A 21087-nucleotide genomic window follows, 5' to 3' on the forward strand; every position below is an offset into this window, starting at 1 on the left:
CTGCCCCTCCCACTTACTATACTAATGCCCATCGCTTCATCCCCCTGCATCCTTGTCATATTTCTGTCCCCATCCTCCCCACCATGATTATCAGACCCATTACCCCTTTCAGTGGATTTATGGATCCCCCCAGATCCATTCCCACAATCCCTCCCAGAACCCCTTAAAATAGAACTTAAAGATTTATCTAAAAAACCCCAAAGCCGTCCGTTTTTTGCAAACCACCTCTCAGGGTTCCTAAACCCGTCCTCAAGGGCGGCCCTTGATAACTGAGAGGGCCAGACATGCGAGAGGGGGGAATCTCACAGTGCAAGGAGCTCCGCAGTTGAATACATCAAAGATAGGAGCGAGTTGAAGGAGATGAAGGATCATTTTCTTCTAAGAGTGTTAGAGATGATTAAGACAGGTAATTTAAAATAAGGGAGGAAATAGATGTAAAAGGGAGACCAGTATGTTACAAATGTCAATACATCGGAACATCATCGCCCTCTCACGACGATGGGAAGTCTTGTGGTTGTAGTAAGTCCATCCAAAGGAGGTGGGGATAGAGGTCTCAAAGGGACGTCCTCTCACAGCGACCAAATCATTTGAAACAAAGAGAAGGTGGTCTATCTCCCCATAATCCAAGACTCTCGATGTCTGTATCTCCTCCAGCCCTGATACCAGCGATGGCCGAGGATTAGATCAAAAAAGTAAGGCAGAGCCACTGGACAAAGTATTTAGGGTTAAATAATCAGGGCAATCTTGGGGAATAGGTGGTAAATAAAGCTGCAGATCGATCTAAGATTGCAAGTTAACGCTGAGTGGTCGTAATAGATCTAGATCTGATAAAGGAGAGAGGGACAGTTGAGGGGGAGAGTAAGTCATCATCTCCTGTTTGTAATCCTCAGTCCCTATCCATCACCTTGCTCAGGCTACTTAGTTCAATTAGTTTAATAAGTCCTCAGAGTTTCAAGAAAGAGGAGTGCAACAGATCCCTAGAGGTTGAAGGGATCCTAACATTTATAGCCTTTGCAGCATTGCCCTCTCCTCTATTAACAACGAGGGCTTCCTTGCAGCCTCCTCGTGTTGCCGTCGCCGTCGCTGCCATTAGCGCCATTCCCCTCGCCATTGTGGTAACCTCCCTTTCCATAGACATCATCACCGCCGTGTTGCAACGCCTATTAGCCCAGGCATCATTATCAACACCCTATCCGGAGTCGCTGTTGCCACCGTCTCACCAACCATTTCATCAGCTGTATTAGACTCAGTGGTTGACCCGGTCATGACAGCCAGGCTTTGATGTTGACATTCTCCCCACCGCCCTCAGTCTTTTTACTGACAAACAGCTGATCTTCGGGCTCAGCTCGGGTTTTATCCTTGGGCTCCATCCACAGCTCTATTGAGCCGAAAATACCTCAGCTTGCTGGGAGGGGGGGTCTGTGGATGGTTAATTGACCCCCACACTCTTGAAAATGTCGAAACATCTCCCTCCTAGCCTCGGAGTTTCAGCTCTGAGCTGCCATTTTGTTTTGCAACTGTCAGCGGAATTCTAATATCTAATACCATCCTTGTATTGCTTCTTATCTGTCTCCCTGGAAGGAATCCATTTTGATCATTATGTATTAAATTATTCAAAATTATCTTCAGTCTTCCTGCTATGATGCTCATATAAATCTTATAATCCGTATTAAGGAGGAAAATTGGCCTGTAATTTTTTATCAATTTTAAGTCCACTCCTTCTTTCTGGAGGAGTGTGATAAATGCCTCCCTCCACGATTCCGGTATTTTAGATTTTGTCAAGGCCTCATTATAAATTTCCAACAGTTTTGGTAGGAGGATTTCCTCTAAATCTGGATTTTTATATAGTTCCCCTGGGAACCGTCTGGGCCTGGTGATTTGTTCTTTTTGAGTTTGGATATTGCTGTCTTTAATTCTGACAAAGCATTTCTTTCTCCTCCTCCCCGATCAGTGGAAGTTTTTCTTCCGACAAGTATTGGTCCACTTTATCTTTGGGAATTTCTTCTTCTTTATATAAAGTAGCATAATATTCACGAACCATCTCTAATTTCTCCTCTTCTTTGTTTACAATGTGCCCCTCTGAATCTTCCAGCTGGTGAATAATCCCTTTCTCTTTTTCTTTTTTTAATCTGTAGGACAGCCATCTGCCTGGTTTGTTGGTATTTTCAAAATAATATTGTTTAGTTCGTTTTATTTTATATGCCAGGTTTTCCTGATCAATAACATTCCCTGGGCTTAGGCTAGTCTATTTTAATGCTAGGTCTGTGGTCAATAAAGCTCCCCTCATTCGTGATTTGATTGAGGAGGAAACCGCAGACCTGGCATGCATTACGGAAACCTGGTTGGGCTCAGGGGGGTGTCCCTCTGACTGAATTGTGCCCACCAGGTTTCCGAGTGCTGCACCAGCCAAGAGCCCAGGGTAGGGGAGGGGGGGTGGCGGTGGTTATTAGGGAGGTCCTTAGTCCGCGGGAGGTCACTGCTCCTAAGATTGACGGATGTGAGGCCCTCCTCATGAGGTGGGGCCAGTATGGTCAGTTGGGCTTGTTGATTGCGTACCTGTCTCCCAGCTGTGTATCAACAGCCCTGCCCGGGCTGCTCGACGCCCTCTCGGGGCTGGTGGTGGAGTTTCCCAGATTTATTGTTCTGGGGGACTTCAATCTGCTGTCCCTGGGTGTGGCGTCGGGTGTGGCTCGGGAGTTCATGGCTTCCATGGCAGCCATGGGTGGGGCGCCCACCCTCTGGAATCAACTCCCCTTGGAGCTCCAACTAGCGCCTGACCTTCGCACCTTCCGCCGGGAATTAAAAACTTGGCTTTTCAAATCCCTTGACCTGGTCTGATGACGGGGTTTTAAGGGTTTTAATGGGTTAATTTTAAATTTTTTAGATTTTAGTCTTTATTTTTATTGTGGCTTGTGTTTTATTGTTGTGAGCCGCCCTGAGTCCATTGTGAGATAGGGCGGCATATAAGCCGAATAAAACAAACAAATAAATAAATAAATAAATTTAGTCTATGACGGATAATCATCCAATTTTCTTTAGCTCCCTCGTTATCTGGGTTTTGCTGCACTTCTTCTCTGCATTACCTAGATCTTCCAACAATTGCTTCTGAATCTCTCTTTTTTCTTTGTTTTTATGTGCACCGTATGCTATTGCCAGGCCTCTCAGGAACGCCTTCATTGCATCCCATATTATTCTTCGATCAGTTGGTTCCTTTTCATTTTCTTCAAAAAATAATTTTAATTCTCCCTTTATTTTCTCAATGTTTTGCTTATCCCGCAAGAATTGTGTGTTTAGCCTCCATCTTATATTCCTTCTCTTATACAGATTTTTCCATTTGATCTCTAGCGGGTTTTGGTCTGCCCATATATTAGGTGTAATTTCAGCTGACATAATGTCCATCCCTGTATTTCTGCTTACCCACATCATGTCAATTCTTGACCACAATCTTTTAGGATTGGAGTAGTATGTATATTGCCTCTTATATGGGTGCAGGATTCGCCAGATGTCTACTAAATTGAATTCATCTACTAAATCGAAAAATGATTTTGGCAAGTTTTTCCTTTTTCTCTTTTGACCTTTAGATCTTTTATGATCCTTGTCCGAATCTACTACTCTATTAAAATTTCCAATTATGCAGATGTTATTATCCATTTTACTTATTTTTTCACAAACTTTATTATAGAAATCTCCCAGATTTTTATTTGGGGCGTATATAGCTATTATTAATATTGGTGAGTTACCTCTCTTTGTTTCCACTGCTAATACCCTACCCTTTGGGTCAGTATACTTTAGATCTGCTTTTATTTCCTTCTTAATATACAACGCCACACCTCTCTTTTTTTTCTCTGCTAGGGAAGTAAAGAGATTTCCAAGTTTTTTGTACTCCAGATATTTTTCATTTTCTTTTTTTACATGCACATTTTCTTTTTTTACATGCTCTTGGAGGCATGTTATGTCCACATTTTGTTTAGCTAATTTTGTAAAAAAGATTTTCCTCTTTTTATTATCGTTCAGACCATTAACATTAACCAATATTAATTTCCAGTCTTCCATTTCTTATAACCTTGTGTTGTTTTAGTTCTTCTTTACGCATGTAACTCTTTGTGGTCTTTGTTTCTTCTTTACTTCCTTGCTTTCTTTGTCGTCTGTCTCTTTCTCCTCCGGGGTCCCTTCTTTGGATCTCCTTTGCTGGATAGATTCCTCTTCTGGGGTTGTTGCTTCCAGTTCCTCTTTACTGCTTTGGTCTTCTTCTGTCCCTCTCAGTTGATCTAAGAAATCTTGGGCTTCTGCCAGACTGTCTATTTTGATTTTCTTTCCTTGCCATGTTATTAGCATACCTTCCGGCAGGATCCATCTAAATAGGATATTCCTCTTGTTCAGTTGGATGGCCAGGAATCTGTAATCCCTTCTTGATTCCCTCACACTCCTCGGAACTTGCTTTAATACAGTCACCTCCTTTTCTTTGTATCTCACTGGCTCTTCTCTCACCATACTATAAAATATATCCTTAACTTTTTTCCGTGCAAATCTGATATGCATTTCCCTAGGCAATTTGTTCCTTCTGGCATAGTTGGTTTGCACTCTATATATCTCATCCAATTCCTTCATTATCTCACATTTATCTTGTTGCAAAACCTCAGCTATTAACTCCGCCATCACTTGGCCCAAATCTTCATCCTTATCTTCAGCGATGTTCTGGAAACGCAAATAGAAGGAGGCTCTGTCCATTTCTAATTGGATGATTGAATCCTCCAGCTCCTTATTCTGGGCCATTAAATTCTGGTCTACTGTATGCAGGTTTTTTCCATGTTGCTCGATTTTAGATTCCATCTTTTTAATCTTTTGTTCGTTTATTTGTATTAACTCTTGTATGTCATTCATTTTTTGGTCGATGACTCTGAAATCTGTCTTCAGCTCTGTATGATTGCTGGACATCTTTTCCTGCATCATAAGCATTGTCTCTTGTATCGCTGTCAATGTCGACTGCATTGCTTGCATAGTGGGGATCATAGCTGCTTTTTCTGTCTTGGATAGGCCTTCCGTCGACTTCTGTATTGCAGGTGACGTCATTGTGATCATGGGGTTTGAAGTTGTTTTCTTTCCCGTTTTAATCACAGTGGATGAGAGGCTTGTCATTTCCTTCAGCACCTTTTTCTGGTCTCTCACGATTTTTTTGATGTTTCTCCAAATAGTCATCCACTGGTTATTCTTTCTTTTGTTTAGTGTATCTCCTTTTATATTGCTATTGATACTAAATGCCTTTAATTTTTCCTTATCTATTACCGCTCCCTCCCCAGTCTGAGGTTTAGTTAAATGCCCCAATTATTCAGTTGAGTCTATTGATCTATTCTATTCCTGTCTTATCTATATCTATTCCATTATTGATCACTTGCCAAAATTCATAAGATCTAACTGGTATATATATCCCACAATCAATTAGTACAGCTACAATTATACAAATAATTAATCAGATGCTGAAAACGATGTCTCTTAATCTATATAGATCTCTAACATTATTCAAATATATTCTTATTTATAAAAAGTATCAATACATAGATAGGTAATTAATCACTTGATAAATCACAGTATCAGATATTAGTTAATAATAATACTAGTAAAAAGGAATTGATTTAGAAAAAAGGTATATCCTTAAATATCAATGGATGTTATAGGCTAAATAAATAATCAATATGGTCAATCTTATACACAGCTATATAAATAAGTTATTCCAATATATATAAGTATAGATAAATATGGATCTAAATATAAAGATATATAATATAAATGTTCTAATATAAATAATGATTTGAATCAAAATACTTAATTACTTAGTTAGTCTTGATATCTTCAGTGTCTTCACGTGTGAAGAACTATTTAAGGGAGAGGAAAAAAAAAGAGCTTAAATGTTGTCAAGTTTCAGTTCCTCGTAACTCCTGAGTTCTTAGGGTGTCAAAATATTATTCTTGTTGCAAAGGATTGTTCCGTTTGTCCTCCTCTGGTATTCCTTCCTCCTTCTCTGCTCGCTCGTTGTTCTTGTTGTTGATTTTCTCAATGGCTGCGCTTCCGGTTTCCGATCTCCAGTCACTCTCCTCTCCTCACTCCGGTCAGAACATCCAATCTAAAATAACTCGCTCCAGAAGCTCCTGGTTTAGTCCAATAAACGTGTTACTCCCGTTCTCTGATAGCGCCGCCACTCTGCTTCACAAGTCTCTCCGATCTCTCGCCGGTTTGTCTGCGGTCTCACTCGGGTGCAATCCACTTCTTCTCCTTCTCTCGCCATCGCTGCTTGTTTCCTTCGTGGTTCCTTTCCGCCCGACCCTGCCGACACAGTTTTAGCGATTCAATCGGAGTGTGCTCAGGGGGAATTAAGTATGAGTGCTTTCTAGCACCAACTTCACTGGAGTTTCTTGCTTCCTGTCTTGGTTGATTATCACAGCTTCGGGTCCGCCATTAAAGGGCAGACGCACCGCGTTGGTTCGACAGTGGGTAGCGGTCCAGCAGGGCGTGTTTGCAACTCACCACCCTGCCTGCCAAGGTCCCACTACTGTCCGTGAAGCTCTCCAAGCTTCTACGCCTCGAAGGGTCCCCAAAACGCGTCGAAAAGGTGGCGTTAGAGGGCAGCGATCGCTCTCACAACGCCATGCCGCCACAAGTCATCAACTGGAAGTCCTCTTTGGATATTTTATCTGATTCGATTCACATTTGGGGATCTGGGTCCGAGGGAGACCACTGTGCCTCAGATAGCCGGATGTGAGTCCCTCCTTGTGAGGTGGGGCCGTGGGGTTCAGATGGGCTTGTTGCTTACGTACCTGGCTCCCTGCCGCGTGGCAACAGCCCTACCTGAGCTACTCGACGTGATAGCCACGGTGGCAGTAGATACACCCAGGCTTTTAGTCATGGGTGATTTCAACTTGCCATCCGTCGGTGAAACGTCTGAGGTGGCTCGGGAGTTCATGGCTTCCATGACGGCCATGGATCTGACCCAGTTAGTTCATGGCCCTACTCACAGGGGAGGTCACACTCTGGATCTGATTTTTGTCTCTGGCCAGTGGTTGAGTGGTCTTGTTATAGGGGATATAGACATGGAACCCTTGTCATGGTCTGACCACTCACTCCTTCGCCTAGATCTTCGAACCGCGACCCCTCGCCTCAGGGAGGCGGATCCAATTAGATGGATCCGCCCCAGGCGCCTGATGGATCCTGATAGGTTCCAGACGGAGCTTGGGCCATTTCCTGAGGATCTAGCACATGACTCGGCCGAGGACCTGGTAGCCGCCTGGGATCGGGCGGCTGGTGGGGCCTTGGACCGAGTTGTGCCTTTGCGGCCTCTGACCCGATGCTGATCCCGTGCGGCTCCTTGGTTTACTGAGGAGCTGAGGGAAATGAAGCGCCGGAAAAGACGCCTGGAGAGCGGTTGGAGGGCCAGTCTCGCTGAATCTGATCGAACACTGGTAAGGTCGCATATTAAGACATACCTAGTGGCGATAGAGACGGCAAAGTCTAACTACTTTTCCGCCTCTATTGCGTCATCAGGGAATCGTCCGGCCGCCCTGTTTAGGGTGACCCGCGCCCTGCTCCATCCGGGAGTGCGGGAGGATCCCTTAGAAGGCAGGGCGGAGGATTTCGGACAATACCTGTATGACAAAATCGCCCAGATCCGGGGGGATTTGGACTCTGACTGGGTAGATCAGGGCAGGGTGACGAGGAATAGTCTTGAGAATGTTATCTGGGAGGAGTTTGATGCTGTGACTCCTGATGATGTGGACAGGATTTTGGGGAGACTTAGTGCGGCCACATGTTTACTGGACCCGTGTCCCTCCTGGTTGGTACTGGCTTCCCGGGAGGTTACACGAGGCTGGCTCCAGGGTGTTATCAACGCTTCGTTGAGTGAGGGTTACTTCCCCACCGCCTTGAAAGAGGCGGTGGTGAGGCCTCTCCTCAAGAAGCCGTCCCTGGATCCGGCAATATTGGCCAACTATCGTCCTGTCTCCAACCTTCGCTTTATGGCGAAGGTTGTTGAGAGTGTGGTCGCACGACAGTTTCCGCAATTCCTGGAGGAAACATCTTATCTAGATCCGTTCCAGTCTGGTTTCAGGTCTGGGCACAGCACAGAAACGGCATTGGTCGCGTTGGTTGATGATCTCTGGAGGGCTCGGGACAGGGGTTGTTCCTCTGTTCTGGTCCTGTTAGACCTCTCAGCGGCTTTTGATACCATCGACCATGGTATCATGCTGCACCGGCTGGAAGAGTTGGGGGTGGGAGGCACCGTGTTGCGGTGGTTCTCCTCCTTTCTCTCCGACCGGTCGCAGTTTGTGTTGGCAGGGGGGCAGAGGTCGACCTCGAGGCCTCTCATTTGTGGAGTGCCGCAGGGATCGGTCCTCTCGCCCCTTCTGTTCAACATTTATGTGAAGCCGCTGGGTGAGATCATCCGTGGCTTTGGGGTGAGATACCACCAGTACGCTGATGACACCCAGCTGTACATCTCCACCCCAGGCCACCCCAACGATGCCCTTGAAGTGATGTCCCAGTGCCTGGAGGCTGTACGGGTCTGGATGGGGAGGAACAGGCTCAAGCTCAACCCTTCCAAGACTGAGTGGCTGTGGCTCCCGGCATCCCGATATAGTCAGTTGACTCCATCACTGACTATTGGGGGTGAGTCATTGGCCCCCACAGAGAGGGCTCGCAATCTGGGAGTCCTTCTGGATATGCAGCTGTCCTTGGAGGAACATCTGACGGCTGTAACCAGGGGGACCTTTTGTCAGGTTCGCCTGATTCGCCAGTTGCGGCCCTTTCTTGATCGGGATTCCCTGTGCACAGTCACTCACGCCCTCGTCACCTCTCGCCTTGACTATTGCAACGCTCTCTACATGGGGCTCCCCTTGAGGAGCACCCGGAGGCTCCAGCTGGTCCAGAACGCAGCAGCGCGGGTAGTGACGGGAGCAGCATGGCGCTCCCATGTAACACCGCTCCTGCGCGAGCTGCACTGGCTCCCAGTTGTCTTCCGGGTGCGCTTCAAGGTGTTGGTTATCACCTTTAAAGCGCTCCATGGCATAGGGCCTAGCTATCTTCGAGACCGCCTGCTGCTACCAACGACCTCCCATCGACCCGTGCGCTCCCACAGAGAGGGCCTCCTCGGGGTGCCATCAGCCAGACAATGTAGGCTGGTGACCCCCAGGGGGAGAGCCTTCTCTGTGGGGGCACCTACCCTCTGGAATCAGCTCCCCCCAGAGATAAGGAGAATCCAAGACCTCAGTGCCTTCCGTCGCGCCCTTAAAACCCATTTATTTAAACAAGCCGGGCTGGCTTAAGATGAAATTTTTAACTGTTTTTAAATGTTTTAAACGTTTTTAATTGGTAAATGAGTTTTAATTGGGCCAAATTTATATATCTTTTAATTGTTTTTAATATTTGTTCTGCATGTTTTTTAATCTGGCTGTACACCGCCCTGAGTCCTCAGGGAGAAGGGCGGTATAGAAATCCAATATAAAATAAAAAAATATAAAATAAATAAATTTCTATTTGGTTTGTGCTTGTGCGGTTGCCGGCGTGCTTTGCGCTCGCCGAGCTCCGCTCTGCGGAGCAGCGGCTTGCCGCTGCTCAGATTGCAATCAACACACCGGCAATCGGCAGGATCCTTTTGGTGAGGAGACCTTCGGCTGACAGTAAGTGGTACGTGATTAAAGCCATGGTGTCAGTTTCGCGCAACGGGGGGATTGAGCAGAGTCCCGTGTTGTCGGGGCTGGGCTCTCCCTGTTGGGATCATTGCTGTGACTAGAGGAGCCGTTCCGTCGGCTTCAGTCAATCTCGGCACCTTTTCCATTAGCGCGAGGGATCGTTTGAGGCTTTCAGACGCCATTTTGATTCGCCTCACGACAGGTTTGGAGAACCATGTTGTCGGTTCTCAAGTACTTAACTATTGATAATTTTGGCACTTATTAGCTGTAAATTGACATTGGAGGGTTTGTGCAGCTGTTCTGTCGGCTGATGTTACCTACGGCTCTTTGGCGGGTGGGAGCCATTACCATCGCCTCTGCGCCATTTTGAATATCCCTCACAGTAGCGTGGGAAGAGCCGTTTCAAAATTTCCTTATTGCATCTCTTAAAATTACAAATCAAAACAAATTTTTTTAACATAAATTCTAACATCTTAATTTAGGCCATACTATTATATCACCTCAAATCTTAATTCCCAAATATATCCAAATATAAATCAAAGTTCATTCTAACTCTTTCCTAAATTTTCTCCATTACTTCTTTTAACACCAATATCAAAACACAAATTTAAGAAATATTATAACCTCTTGATCTAAGTATTCTCCTAGCCTGCTGCAAAGTGGTTCAGGAATGGGTAATCGGAGTCCAATCTGCCCAGAGACTGAGACTTGAAGTTTAGGCCACACCTTCCTGTGACTGCTTCCTGTCCCAGTTTTCATCTCAGTCCATCTGAGAAGAGACATCTTTGGCAGTTGCTCTTCATTTACCAATTTCTGAATCATCTTACAGGTTCTATTTTTCTAAGAAATTTAACATTTATTTGTCTGGAGTGCTGGCCACATCAGTCTAGGCTGATAAAGCCGCCTCCATTATCGGGGGGGAGAGCCCTTGGACTCAGGCCCTCTGGCCTTCCTATCTTGCTCAAGATAGTGGCCACTGTCCTATCTCTCTCTCCCCCCCACCCCTCTCCCCCCCAGCCTCCTCCAATGCAAGCCGCTGCCACCAACGACACCACTAGCACACCATAGCACAGCGCGGTTTGCCCCTTAGCAGCAAGGCAGAAGTGGGGCGAAGAGCTTAGGTGCGTGGCAGTAGTTGCATTGCTGCCGCGCCGACAATCGGCTGAGAAGCGGTTTGCACTCAGCAGACGCTTCTTCATCATCACCTCATTGCTCAGGGCATTGCCGGCCGGAGTCTCTCAGCTGAGAGGCGCTCTGCTGCCACCGCCGCCGCTGCCATTGCCCCCGCCATTTTCGCTGCCTAGCGAGGCAGCAGATGCCGAGGAGCCTCTCCTCCTTTGGATCGTGGCCATTTTAAAAGTCAGCCACGTTGGCGGCCATTTTGTTTCTCATGTTTGGCGGCCGCCATTTTGTGAGCTCATGGCAGCTCGGAGGCTGGGCAGCGCCTTGGTTCGTGCTTGGGCAGCTCAACGGTTCAGCCTTCTGCAGAGTCTCTACAACTACTTGCAAGAGTAGTTCATCTTACCTGCAGCTGGCAAGTATAACCATCAGAAGGGGCCCTGTTATAAACGGGGTGGGGGGGAAGGGGCAGGCAGCACGTAGGTTCGCCCTGTGTAAGCCGCCCTTGTTGAAGGCCTTTGACCAAAATTGCCTTACTCAATTTGCAAACTCACCCCCTCCCCCCATGGCAGACATGGTCCATGGGGAGGCATCCACCCATAAGAAATCCACTAGCAAATCTAAGCATGGCAGCAAGGCCTCACACTTGTCCAGCGCTGAAGTTAAAAATATGGAGCGCAGACAAAAAGGTCTAGAAAACAATTTTCTCTTCCGGAAAAAAGGCAAAAACAATTGGAGGATTCTCCCAGGGCTACTGATCTACCGGTGACTCAATCATCGCCACACGGGTCTAACCAACCTTCGCCACAGGCTCCACTGCAGTCTGCTACTGGGGGTCTTTCTCCAAGTCCTGCTCCTTCAGATTCACAGGAGCCTGCTCACCCGATGGGACTTGTCCAGGATGAGCCATCCTTTCGCATGTACTCCGAGTGATCAGAATCCAGGGCCTCGCAGACCCACAGAGCCTGAGGCTCAACTGTCTGAATTGCCCAAAGGCCTTCAGTTGCTAATATCTAGAGCCATTAGATCAGGCATTGCTGAAGGCATTTGTAGCCACAGATCCACCTCTCTGGTATCTGACTACCTCAGCAAGCAGGCCCACTCTTCTCCACAGTCCAGCTTAACTGAGCCTTCGCACCATTCTCCCTCTCCTTCTGAGGGTAGCGCAGAATTAGTGTCTGGGGAGGAGCCCATAAGGGACCCCGACCTATCTGAAGATGAGGACGGAGATCTCCCGGACACCCCGGCCTTCATGGGCCTTTTTCCTGCGGGGCTTTTCAGATCCTTGCTTCTCAAGGCGATAGCCACAGCTGGGTTGCAGGATGAGGGCTCATATGACCAAGTTGAATCCCAGGGGAAGGGCCAAGGGATTTTCTCTGAGCCCATACTAAAACAGCTATTTATTCCAGCCCCCAAGCTTTTTGGGGATGTGGTCCAAAATCAATGGGTCAACCCGACAACCCTTCCCACTCCCAGCTCGTCAGATAAAATTTTTTACAACATGGCCCCCTCATTCAGTCAGCTGCTTCAAGTTCCTTCAGTGGACCTCCCAATTGCTGCCTTGATCTCCTGTGCCTTATGCGGCAGGTGATCCCTCCGATGGTCTTAAACCCGATGACAAAAAATTTGAAGCTTCCTTTCGCAAGATGCATCAGGCAGCCGCCTGCGCCATTAACGTAGCCACGGCGGCATCATTCTTTAATCACTCAGCCAGTACAGCTGCAGAGTACGAGCTGCAGAGTGGTTCAGCCCCACCCTTTTCGCTGGGGCCTGGGATGTGTACCTACTAATGTTTCTGTTCCAGATTCTTTTTCAGGCCTTTATTCACCGAAAACTGGGACAGGAAGCAGTCACAGGAAGGTGTGGCCTAAACTTCAAGTCTCAGTCTCTGGGCAGATTGGACTCTGATTACCCATTCCTGAACCACTCTGCAGCTAGAGAGAATTGGCGTTTAAAGGTAAGACAAACGTCCCTTTACCTTACTATTTTATCACCACAAATCTTAATTTCCAATATATACAGCTCTATTTTTATTTCAATTTATAAATCAAAATTCTATCTGTATTTCTTAATGTCTGGACCCATTTCATCCAATCTTTAGATCTTAAACTTTGTCAATTTAAACTTAATTTTCTTGACCTTATCATCTATTACACATTTCATTTTACACAGAATAATCTCAAAATGTTTCACTTCATTTTAGTTGTCTTCCAACATATTCTTTTTCACCCCATATTAATTTAACTTTTTCCAATATATTCTCCTCTATATCTCCATCTATAGTTTGGCTGATTTCCAGCAATTTTTATTTTAGCTGAATTTCAGCACATTCTCCTCCATAACTCCAACTGTTGTTTGGCTGGTTTCGAGCATTTTTTTTTAATTTTGGCTGATTTCCAGCATATTTTATTTTGGCTGATTTCAAGCATATTCTCCTCCATACCTCCAACAATCGTTTGACTGATTTCCAGCATATTTTATTTTGGCTGATTTCCAGCATATCTTATTTTGAGTGTTTTCTTTTCAGTATATTTATCTATTATTTAATTATTTCCAAATATACTTTTCCAGGGTGTTTCCCAACCTATTTCTTAATGTTAATCATTTCCAACATACATTAAATTCAATCGCAATTTGTTACTTAAGTCTGTGTTTCTTATTTTATCATCCAATAGTTCATTAATCATTCACATTTAATCATATTTACCATTCTCAACTTTGTTTACCGTTTAAAATTAAAACATGTTACATCAAACATATTCTCCACTTGTTCTCCCATAGTCTAATAAATTTTACAATTTAAAATGACAACATATTGCATCAGACATATTCTCCACTTATTCTCTCTTAGTTTAATAAATTTTCTTAAGTTTGTCTCATATTAATATATACTCTTATGCTTTTATAAAAGTATCGTTTTTAACCACCTTAACATCAAATTTCTATTTTAGTTACCTTCTTTTATTTTCCATCTTTATTTCTCCATAGACACCTCCTGCTTATATTTAAAACTCATTTAAACATTACATTTTAAGTTTATCTATTTTATTTCTTCATTTCCCTATCTGTCCATAAGTATTCCACTTCAAAATCAGAATATCCCTGTTTGAAACTCTATATATCAATTTAATTCTATTGTAAAATCTGTTCCATGTAGAATCCATCAGTTTCCCTTTTTTGTTCCTGCGCCACTTCTTTTGTCCCTGTGCCAGTTAGTTTCGATTTTATTAGTTCCATTATATTTCTTCTTTCTTTATAAAACCCCATTGGCAGAATAGGAATCTCCAAAATCCAAAAATCTATAGTTATTTTCTAAGTAATCCAGGCCAGTCAAAATAGTTCTTTTTCAAGCAGAAGACACTTTCGGTTAGTCACAGCAATTTTCATTTTGTAGCAATTATGTAACCATCCGTTTGCCTTGCTTCATCCAACTTTTAAAGGTGTTAAGTCCTTATTTGTCGCTTTTCTCTTTTTCCAAAGATCGAATCTGTTCCAATTTGAAGGAAAACTCAGTTTTCTGATTTGTTAATAGCCAAATCGTCCAAAAAAAAATCAGTACTAAAGTAAATTTCTTAATGGGTCATTATCCTCTATTGTTACTTTACAAAATCTTCAAGCCCTGCAAATCTACAGCCCCTGTTTAAGGCTGGGGGTCTTATTAGTAAAAGTCCATAGTCTTAATGTTGTTTCTCACTTAGGTTGGTGTCACTCACCTGGCTTCAAAGCACATTGTTCTTTCTTTCTTCTTTCCTCCTCCCCAATTCTTTCCCGGTTTGTCACAGCTTCGTGGCAGCTACCATGGCTGCCTCCCCCCGCCGCCGACTCAGATGGTTCCCTCTGACCTCCGAGGAACTTGCCTCTTCCTCTCAGCCGTCCGAGGCGCCCCTCTCCTTCCCCTGTCCCTACAAGTCAGGTTCGGTCCAAAGACCCGTCGGTGGCGGTTCATCAGTTAGGGTTTTCGCGAGGCTCATCAGAGCCCACTATTTCCCTGACTGCATCGCTGGGATGCAAAACTGGAAATCCCATTTTGGGGACATTGTTGACGTGTTGGTGAGCTGTGCTGTCAGCTCCAGTCCCTCTTATTTAACTTCGGCTTGAATCTGACAAGTTGTGTTGTCAATTGCCTGCCACACTGTTATCACCATCAGGCATTCGGAGCTGTTTTGTCGGCCCCACTGCCTTCAACGAAGCCTTATTACAATTTCTCTTATTCATTTGGCCCAATTGCTAAGGCCACCTTAATATCACAATGACAGATTGCAGTTGTTCCCCTGCCAATAGATCCAGATCTCCTACCCCATCTACCAGTAGAAAGAGCACCTCTAAATCAAGGTCCCATTCATCAAGAGACAAATCATCCAGTCAGGCAGCATCCTCTGCAGCTGCAGAAAGGGATGCTAAACGTAGACACCGGGCCTTAAGCAAGCAGATAGACAAGGCACAAAAGAAGGCGGTTAGCTCCGCCCCAGTTTCTGCGGAAGCTGTATATCCATCTGATATGGACCTTGATCAGGTCCTTTCTCCCCTACGGGATCAAGACACTTCTCAGTGGTCTCTAAATTCCCCATCTACAGTACAACAGAACCAAGCTGTAATTAGGGAGGTATTCGCCCAGGGTTCTGATTCCATAACGCCTCCACCCAGATCTTCACGGGTGTCTAAACCATCTGCATCCTTCACCCCCACTGTTGCGGGGCTCCGTCCAGTGGAAGGTCAGGCCTCTGCCATACCACAAGAGATGTGTGACCTCATCGCCTTAACGGTGTCCAGGGGTATACACGCTGCTCTCACACAAAGAGGCATTTTAGCCCCCTTATCTGCTCCAGTTCCGACACACAAGCCTGTCCAATGATTGAGACAACTTGCCAGTGACTCTCCGCAGGCTGTAAACTCACCTTCCCCATCCCATCATAGTTGGTAGAGGAAGATGAGGCCTTCAGGTTCGAACTCTCTGGGGAAGAGGATGAAGGAATGTCCTCTGACAAGCCACTTTCCACTGGCCTCTTCTACCATGAAATGTTTAAGACTCTGTAACATAAGGTGAGGGTCACTGCCAATATGGGGATAGTGCCCCCACGATCTGAAGAACCTTCTGAACCCCAAGCCTCTACCAGTTGCTTGTTTATCAAGACGGTTCCGGAGCATGAAACCATTCTGTCCCCCAAGCTTTTTATGGACATGGTACAGTGTCAATGGGCCCAGCCGGGGTCAGTTCCCACTCCAAGCGGCCTTGACAAGAAATTGTACTCTGTGGACCAGGTCCTTGAAGACCTGCTTGAAATTCCCGCAATCGACGGGCCCTTGGCATATCTCACCTCGCCTAGTATCCTTCCATCAGAAGGATGGTCTTAAAGGTCTTAAAACAGAGGACAGACGGGCTGAGATTTCAACCCGCAAAACGCATCAGGCCACTGCATGGGCCATTCAATCGGCCACAGCGCCATTCTTTTTCACTAGGATGTCAATCATCTGGCTGCGTCAGCTACAATTCAGATTGCCCATGGATGATGTTCGAGCGATTCAGGACGTCAACAATTTGATTGCCGATGCCGAGTATTACGCCGATGCTATGTTTAATTTGGCGAAGTTTGCATCTTGAACATTGGCCTCAAATATTGTGTCTAGATGCCTTCTCTGGCTGTGTCATTGGCAAGCAGACATGAGGACCAAGTGACGGCTGGCATCAGCTACATTTAAAGGGGGATCCCTTTTTGGTGATGTGCTAGATCCAGTTCTAGTAGAAGGTAGGGACAAAAAGAAAGTGCTTCCCTATACCTCTGGCCGGCCATATCGGCGTTCCACCTTCCCATACTGCCGGCATTCCTTTTGGTTCTCGGATCCCGGGTTTCCATCCCCGGCATATCAGCGGCTTTTCCCTTGTCCCTCTTGACAGGGTTCCGGATAGGCAACAATTCCGGGAACGCTCACATCTCGACGCCCCTTTAGGGGGTCTGGATTCCGTCCCTACCGTAAGAACAAATAACGCCTTGGGCCTTGAGCCCATTGAAGGTCGGCTCGCCAACTTAATTTCCACTTGGCAAAGCACAACCACCGACGCATGGATTCTCCAGACAATTGGGGGTGACCCTTGAATTTATTTCTGAGTCCCTGCGGAGATTCATTCAATGTTCCACGTCTTCGGATCCCTCCAAGTGAGCCTTGATGGAGGCTGAGATTCACCACCTTCTGACCAGCCCGTACCCCCTGACCATCGGGGCTTCGGTTTCTACTCAGTTCTCTTCCTGGTTCAGAAAAAGTCGGGGGGCTGCAGAACCATACTTGATTTGAAGCGTCTAAATCTCTATATCCGTTATAGATGTTTCAAGTTGCAATCTCTGCATACCATTTTAGCAACCATCAGACAAGGAGACTTCATGACTTCCATTGCTATCAGGGAAGCTTACCTGCATGTTCCCCATCAGACTGGCTTATCGCAAATTTCTTAGGTTTTGTTATAATGGTGCCCATTTTCAGTATAGAGCCTTGCCCTTTGGTCTATTGTCAGCCCCTCGCACCTTCACTAAGCTTTTGGAAGCTGTGGCCGCGCATCTGAGAGCACAGCCGGTCAGATTGCTGTTACCTGGATGATACCTTAATACTCTCTTCCTCATCCCAACAGGCAGAATTCGACCTACAGGCATCACTCAAGGAACTCCAGGAGCATGGCTTCACCATCAACTGGGAGAAGAGTAACTTCACTCCCTCTACCGAGCTCATCCACCTATCAATACACATCAATACCGTCTCCGGCCTGGTTTTCCTTTCTACAGAGCGCATGGTCACCATTTATCAGGCTGTGAAGCAAGTGCAGTCCCTCTGGACAGTACCCGTTCTCTCATTGTCCCAATTGTTAGGGCTCATGATTTCCTGTTTGTCCATCGTTCCGTGGGCGCAGCTACACTCACGCCCCCTTCAGTGGCCCCTCCTGGCATGTCAGCAATCCGGCACCAGTGCCTCGAACCATCGGATCAGGGTACCTCGAAGGGTTCTCACTTCCCTACGATGGTGGACATCTCCTGCCCTAGAAAGAGGCAGCCTGTTCCACGACCCCCCGCATCTAATTCTTACCACAGATGCCAGTCTGTTTGGATGGGGGGCCCACTTCCAATCCCAAGTCACTCAGGGTCGCTGGTCCCACAGGGATCTACAGAACGACATCAATTGGTTGGAGTTGCGCACTGCACATCTGGCGCTCCGTCACTTCCAAAACCAGCTCTCCGGTCATCACGTACTTCTACAGATGGACAGCGTGACTGCAAAGGCCCATGTGAACAGGCAAGGGGACTCTCTTTCTAGAGCCCTGATGCGCGAGGCCGCAGAACTGGGTCGCTGGGCGGAAACTCATCTTCTCTCTCTTCATGCAGAGCACATCTCCGGCATCGACAACACTCACGTGGACTGGCTGAGCAGGTCTACTCTCGATCCTGCGGAGTGGCAACTCCTCCCCAAGATTTTTCTGCAAATCACGACCATCTTCGGACGCCCTCAAGTGGATCTTTTCGCCAGCCCAACAAAAGCGCAGCTCCCGCACTTCTTCACCAGGTATTGGACACCGGGAGCCGTGGGGACCAATGCCCTCCGCTGCCAATGGCCGCCTGTCCTGCTTCACGCCTTTCCACCGATTCACTTGATTCCCAGAGTTCTCAGAAAAGTCCTACCGGAGGGTGCGGACGTTATCTTTGTTGCCCCGTACTGGCCTTGGCGGAGTTGGTTCGCGGATCTATTGAGTTTGTCCCGAACCCCTCCTTGGCGGATTCCCCCGAATCAAGTTTCACTCCGTCAGGGGGCCTTCTACCATTCGAACCCTCACTGGTTCCAGCTGGCCGTTTGGAACTTGAGAGGGAGATCCTGAAGCGGGACTGCTTCTCAGTGGAGGTAATTGACATTATTCTTGCGTCTCGCTGCCGCTCTACAACTCGTATCTACAAGGCAATCTGTCTGCGTTTAGTCACTGGTGCGACAAGGGGGGTACATCTCCCGTCTCCGCACCCATTTCCCGAGTTTTGGAATTCCTCCAAGACGGATTGAACTCTGGTCTCGCTGTCAATACCTTACGATGACAAGTTGCCGCCCTTGCGAACGTTCTTGACGCTGGTGGAGCTTCCTCTCTTTCCAAACATCCATGTGTCCATTCATTTCTATGGGATCGGCTAATCTCTGCCCACCTACAGTTCACAGGTTCCCCTCCTGGGACTTCAGTCTCATTCTCTGAGCCCTGACAGAGTCGCCCTTTGAACCATTGAAATCGGCCTCCTTGAAACTGCTAACTTTCAAAGTCTCCTTCCTGGTGATGATTACCTCAGCGCTTCGCATTTCAGAGCTGGCGGCACTCTCGGTGCACGACGACCTGTGCGTATTTCATTCCGTCTAGGTGATCCTCCTGCTGGATCCTACCTTTCTCCCAAAAGTCAACACCTGGTTCCACCGGGCATAGGAGATAATCTTACCTGACTTTTGCCCCAAACCCACGCATCCCTCCGAACAACGATGGCACTCTTTAGACGTCCGCAGGGCTCTACGGAAGTATATCGATAGGACCCCTTCGATTTGAAAGTCGGAATCCTTATTTATTTCCTTCTTACCCGCTTCTCTGGGTTCCAGGGTGTCGTCAACAACCATCGCTTGGTGGCTCAAGGCCTGCATCACCATGGTCTATGACCACCAGCGCAAGCCTTGTCCGCGTCACATTACGGCCCATTCAACACGGAGCGCGGCCACTCTGCGGCCTGGGCCATACAGGCTTCCCTTCTTGAAATCTGCAGAGCGGCCACTTGGGCCTCACCTATTCCCTTCATCCGCAACTACAGGTTGGATAAGTTTGCATCGGCTGAGGCGGCCTTTGGTCGCAGGGTACTCCAGCAGGTTCTGACAACTGACCAGACTCACATTTCTTCCTTATCCCGCTGTAGGGATATTTAGCTTGGGTATATCCCATTCAGTGGACTCTCTAAGCAGTGCAAGGGAGAAGGAACATTGGACTTATCTGAACGTTCTTTCTCCTTGTGCTGCGTGAGAGTCCATACCCTCCCTTTCTCTCTACAGGTTCCGGATTTGGTTACTTGTTTATTTTTGCTTGAGTTTCAGCATTCTTCAGATCTGGACTTTTGTTTATGAACTGAAGCCAGACCGAAAGGGGAGGCGTGTTTTAAATATTTAAATATTAACTCAGTCATTGGCCAAGGACATGAGGACAGCCCATTCACTGGACTCTCACGCAGCGCAAGGAGAAAGAACCTTCAGGTAAGTCCAATGTTCTTTTTCAAAGGAATTATATTAGACTTATATTTTATGCATGCATGTATGTGTGTGTAGACAAACACATCTATTTTTGATATACTTAGTTCCTTTAAGAGTAGTGAAGAAAATATTTGAGGAGCAGATGAATCTTGGAGATGGTAATGTTTAAATGTAAAAGAAAAATTGTGGTTTTTTTATAATTTTTATTTTATTTTATAGACAGACATACAATACATAATCAAGCATTCAGTGTATTACCTGAGTACATCTTTTGTGTCTTCTTCCTACTCCTCCACTATTTATCATATCTTAATATCATCATTTCACATTTCTTCCACATTTCTTGCTTTTAATACATTTATCTATCTTCTTTCTCTTCTTTCTTTTTCACTCATTTCATTACAACATTACCCTGTATATATCTCTTCTCTAACCAATGATAAAATTGCCCCCTTTTCCAATGTGATGTTTGGATAATCCATGCATGGATTAACTCTCGTCTATTAAACAGAGACTGAGTGTAAATTTTTTTCAAAGTGTTTAGCCATGCCTCCTTGCTTGATGAGCTTCAGTCTTTTTCACTCAGTCAGCTACAGAGACTTGAGTTTGCTTGCTCTAGCAATTAGAGCTTAGATTTCTTGTTTATTTAGAATTTATTTATTTATTTAGAATTTTTTTGTTTTTGTTTTCTGATTTTTTAATTGTAGAAGGAGCTGAGAGTCTGGAACTTGTGAGGAACTGTTAGATTCTATCTTCCTCGGCTGTTGGGAGATGAGTTAGATGCTTCTGGGGCTCCAGACCGTCTTCCACTCCCCTGATCTTGTTAAAGGCAGCAATACAGACTTCTGTCTCTTCCAGGGCACCTCCGTTATTTCAGTTAGCTGCCAGTGGATGAGCTGGTTTACCGGTCCGCCGGCACAACCGCCACCATCACAACAGCTCCATTTTAGCAAGATGGCTCCGGAGTCACTGCATGGGGACCCGTGGGAAACTCCACGGACCAGGTGAGCTTTGTGGTGCTGGGAAAGCTTAAAATTGCTTTCGCGCCATTTTTGCA

At 46.2% G+C, this 21087-nt stretch overlaps 1 protein-coding gene across 7 annotated transcripts in view; it reads left to right on the forward strand.

Annotated features, from left to right (window-relative positions):
- The window catches only part of RAB28 (RAB28, member RAS oncogene family), a 402891-nt gene that overhangs the window by 36594 nt on the left and 345210 nt on the right, over positions 1–21087 (forward strand). The window contains exon 4 of one of the 7 annotated variants that reach the window (XM_087875225.1): positions 12598–14385. The exons of the other annotated variants lie outside the window; for them this stretch is intronic. Coding sequence (XP_087731351.1) covers positions 12598–12894 — 297 coding nt within the window. The 3' untranslated portion in view covers positions 12895–14385. Of the gene's footprint in view, positions 1–12597; positions 14386–21087 lie in introns of those variants that run through there. 7 annotated transcript variants of the gene reach the window in all.

The sequence above is a fragment of the Pantherophis guttatus genome, chromosome 8 (assembly GCF_059756535.1).
Source record: "Pantherophis guttatus breed Tessera chromosome 8, ASM5975653v1, whole genome shotgun sequence".
In the NCBI taxonomy this organism is placed as follows: Eukaryota; Metazoa; Chordata; class Lepidosauria; order Squamata; family Colubridae; genus Pantherophis; species Pantherophis guttatus.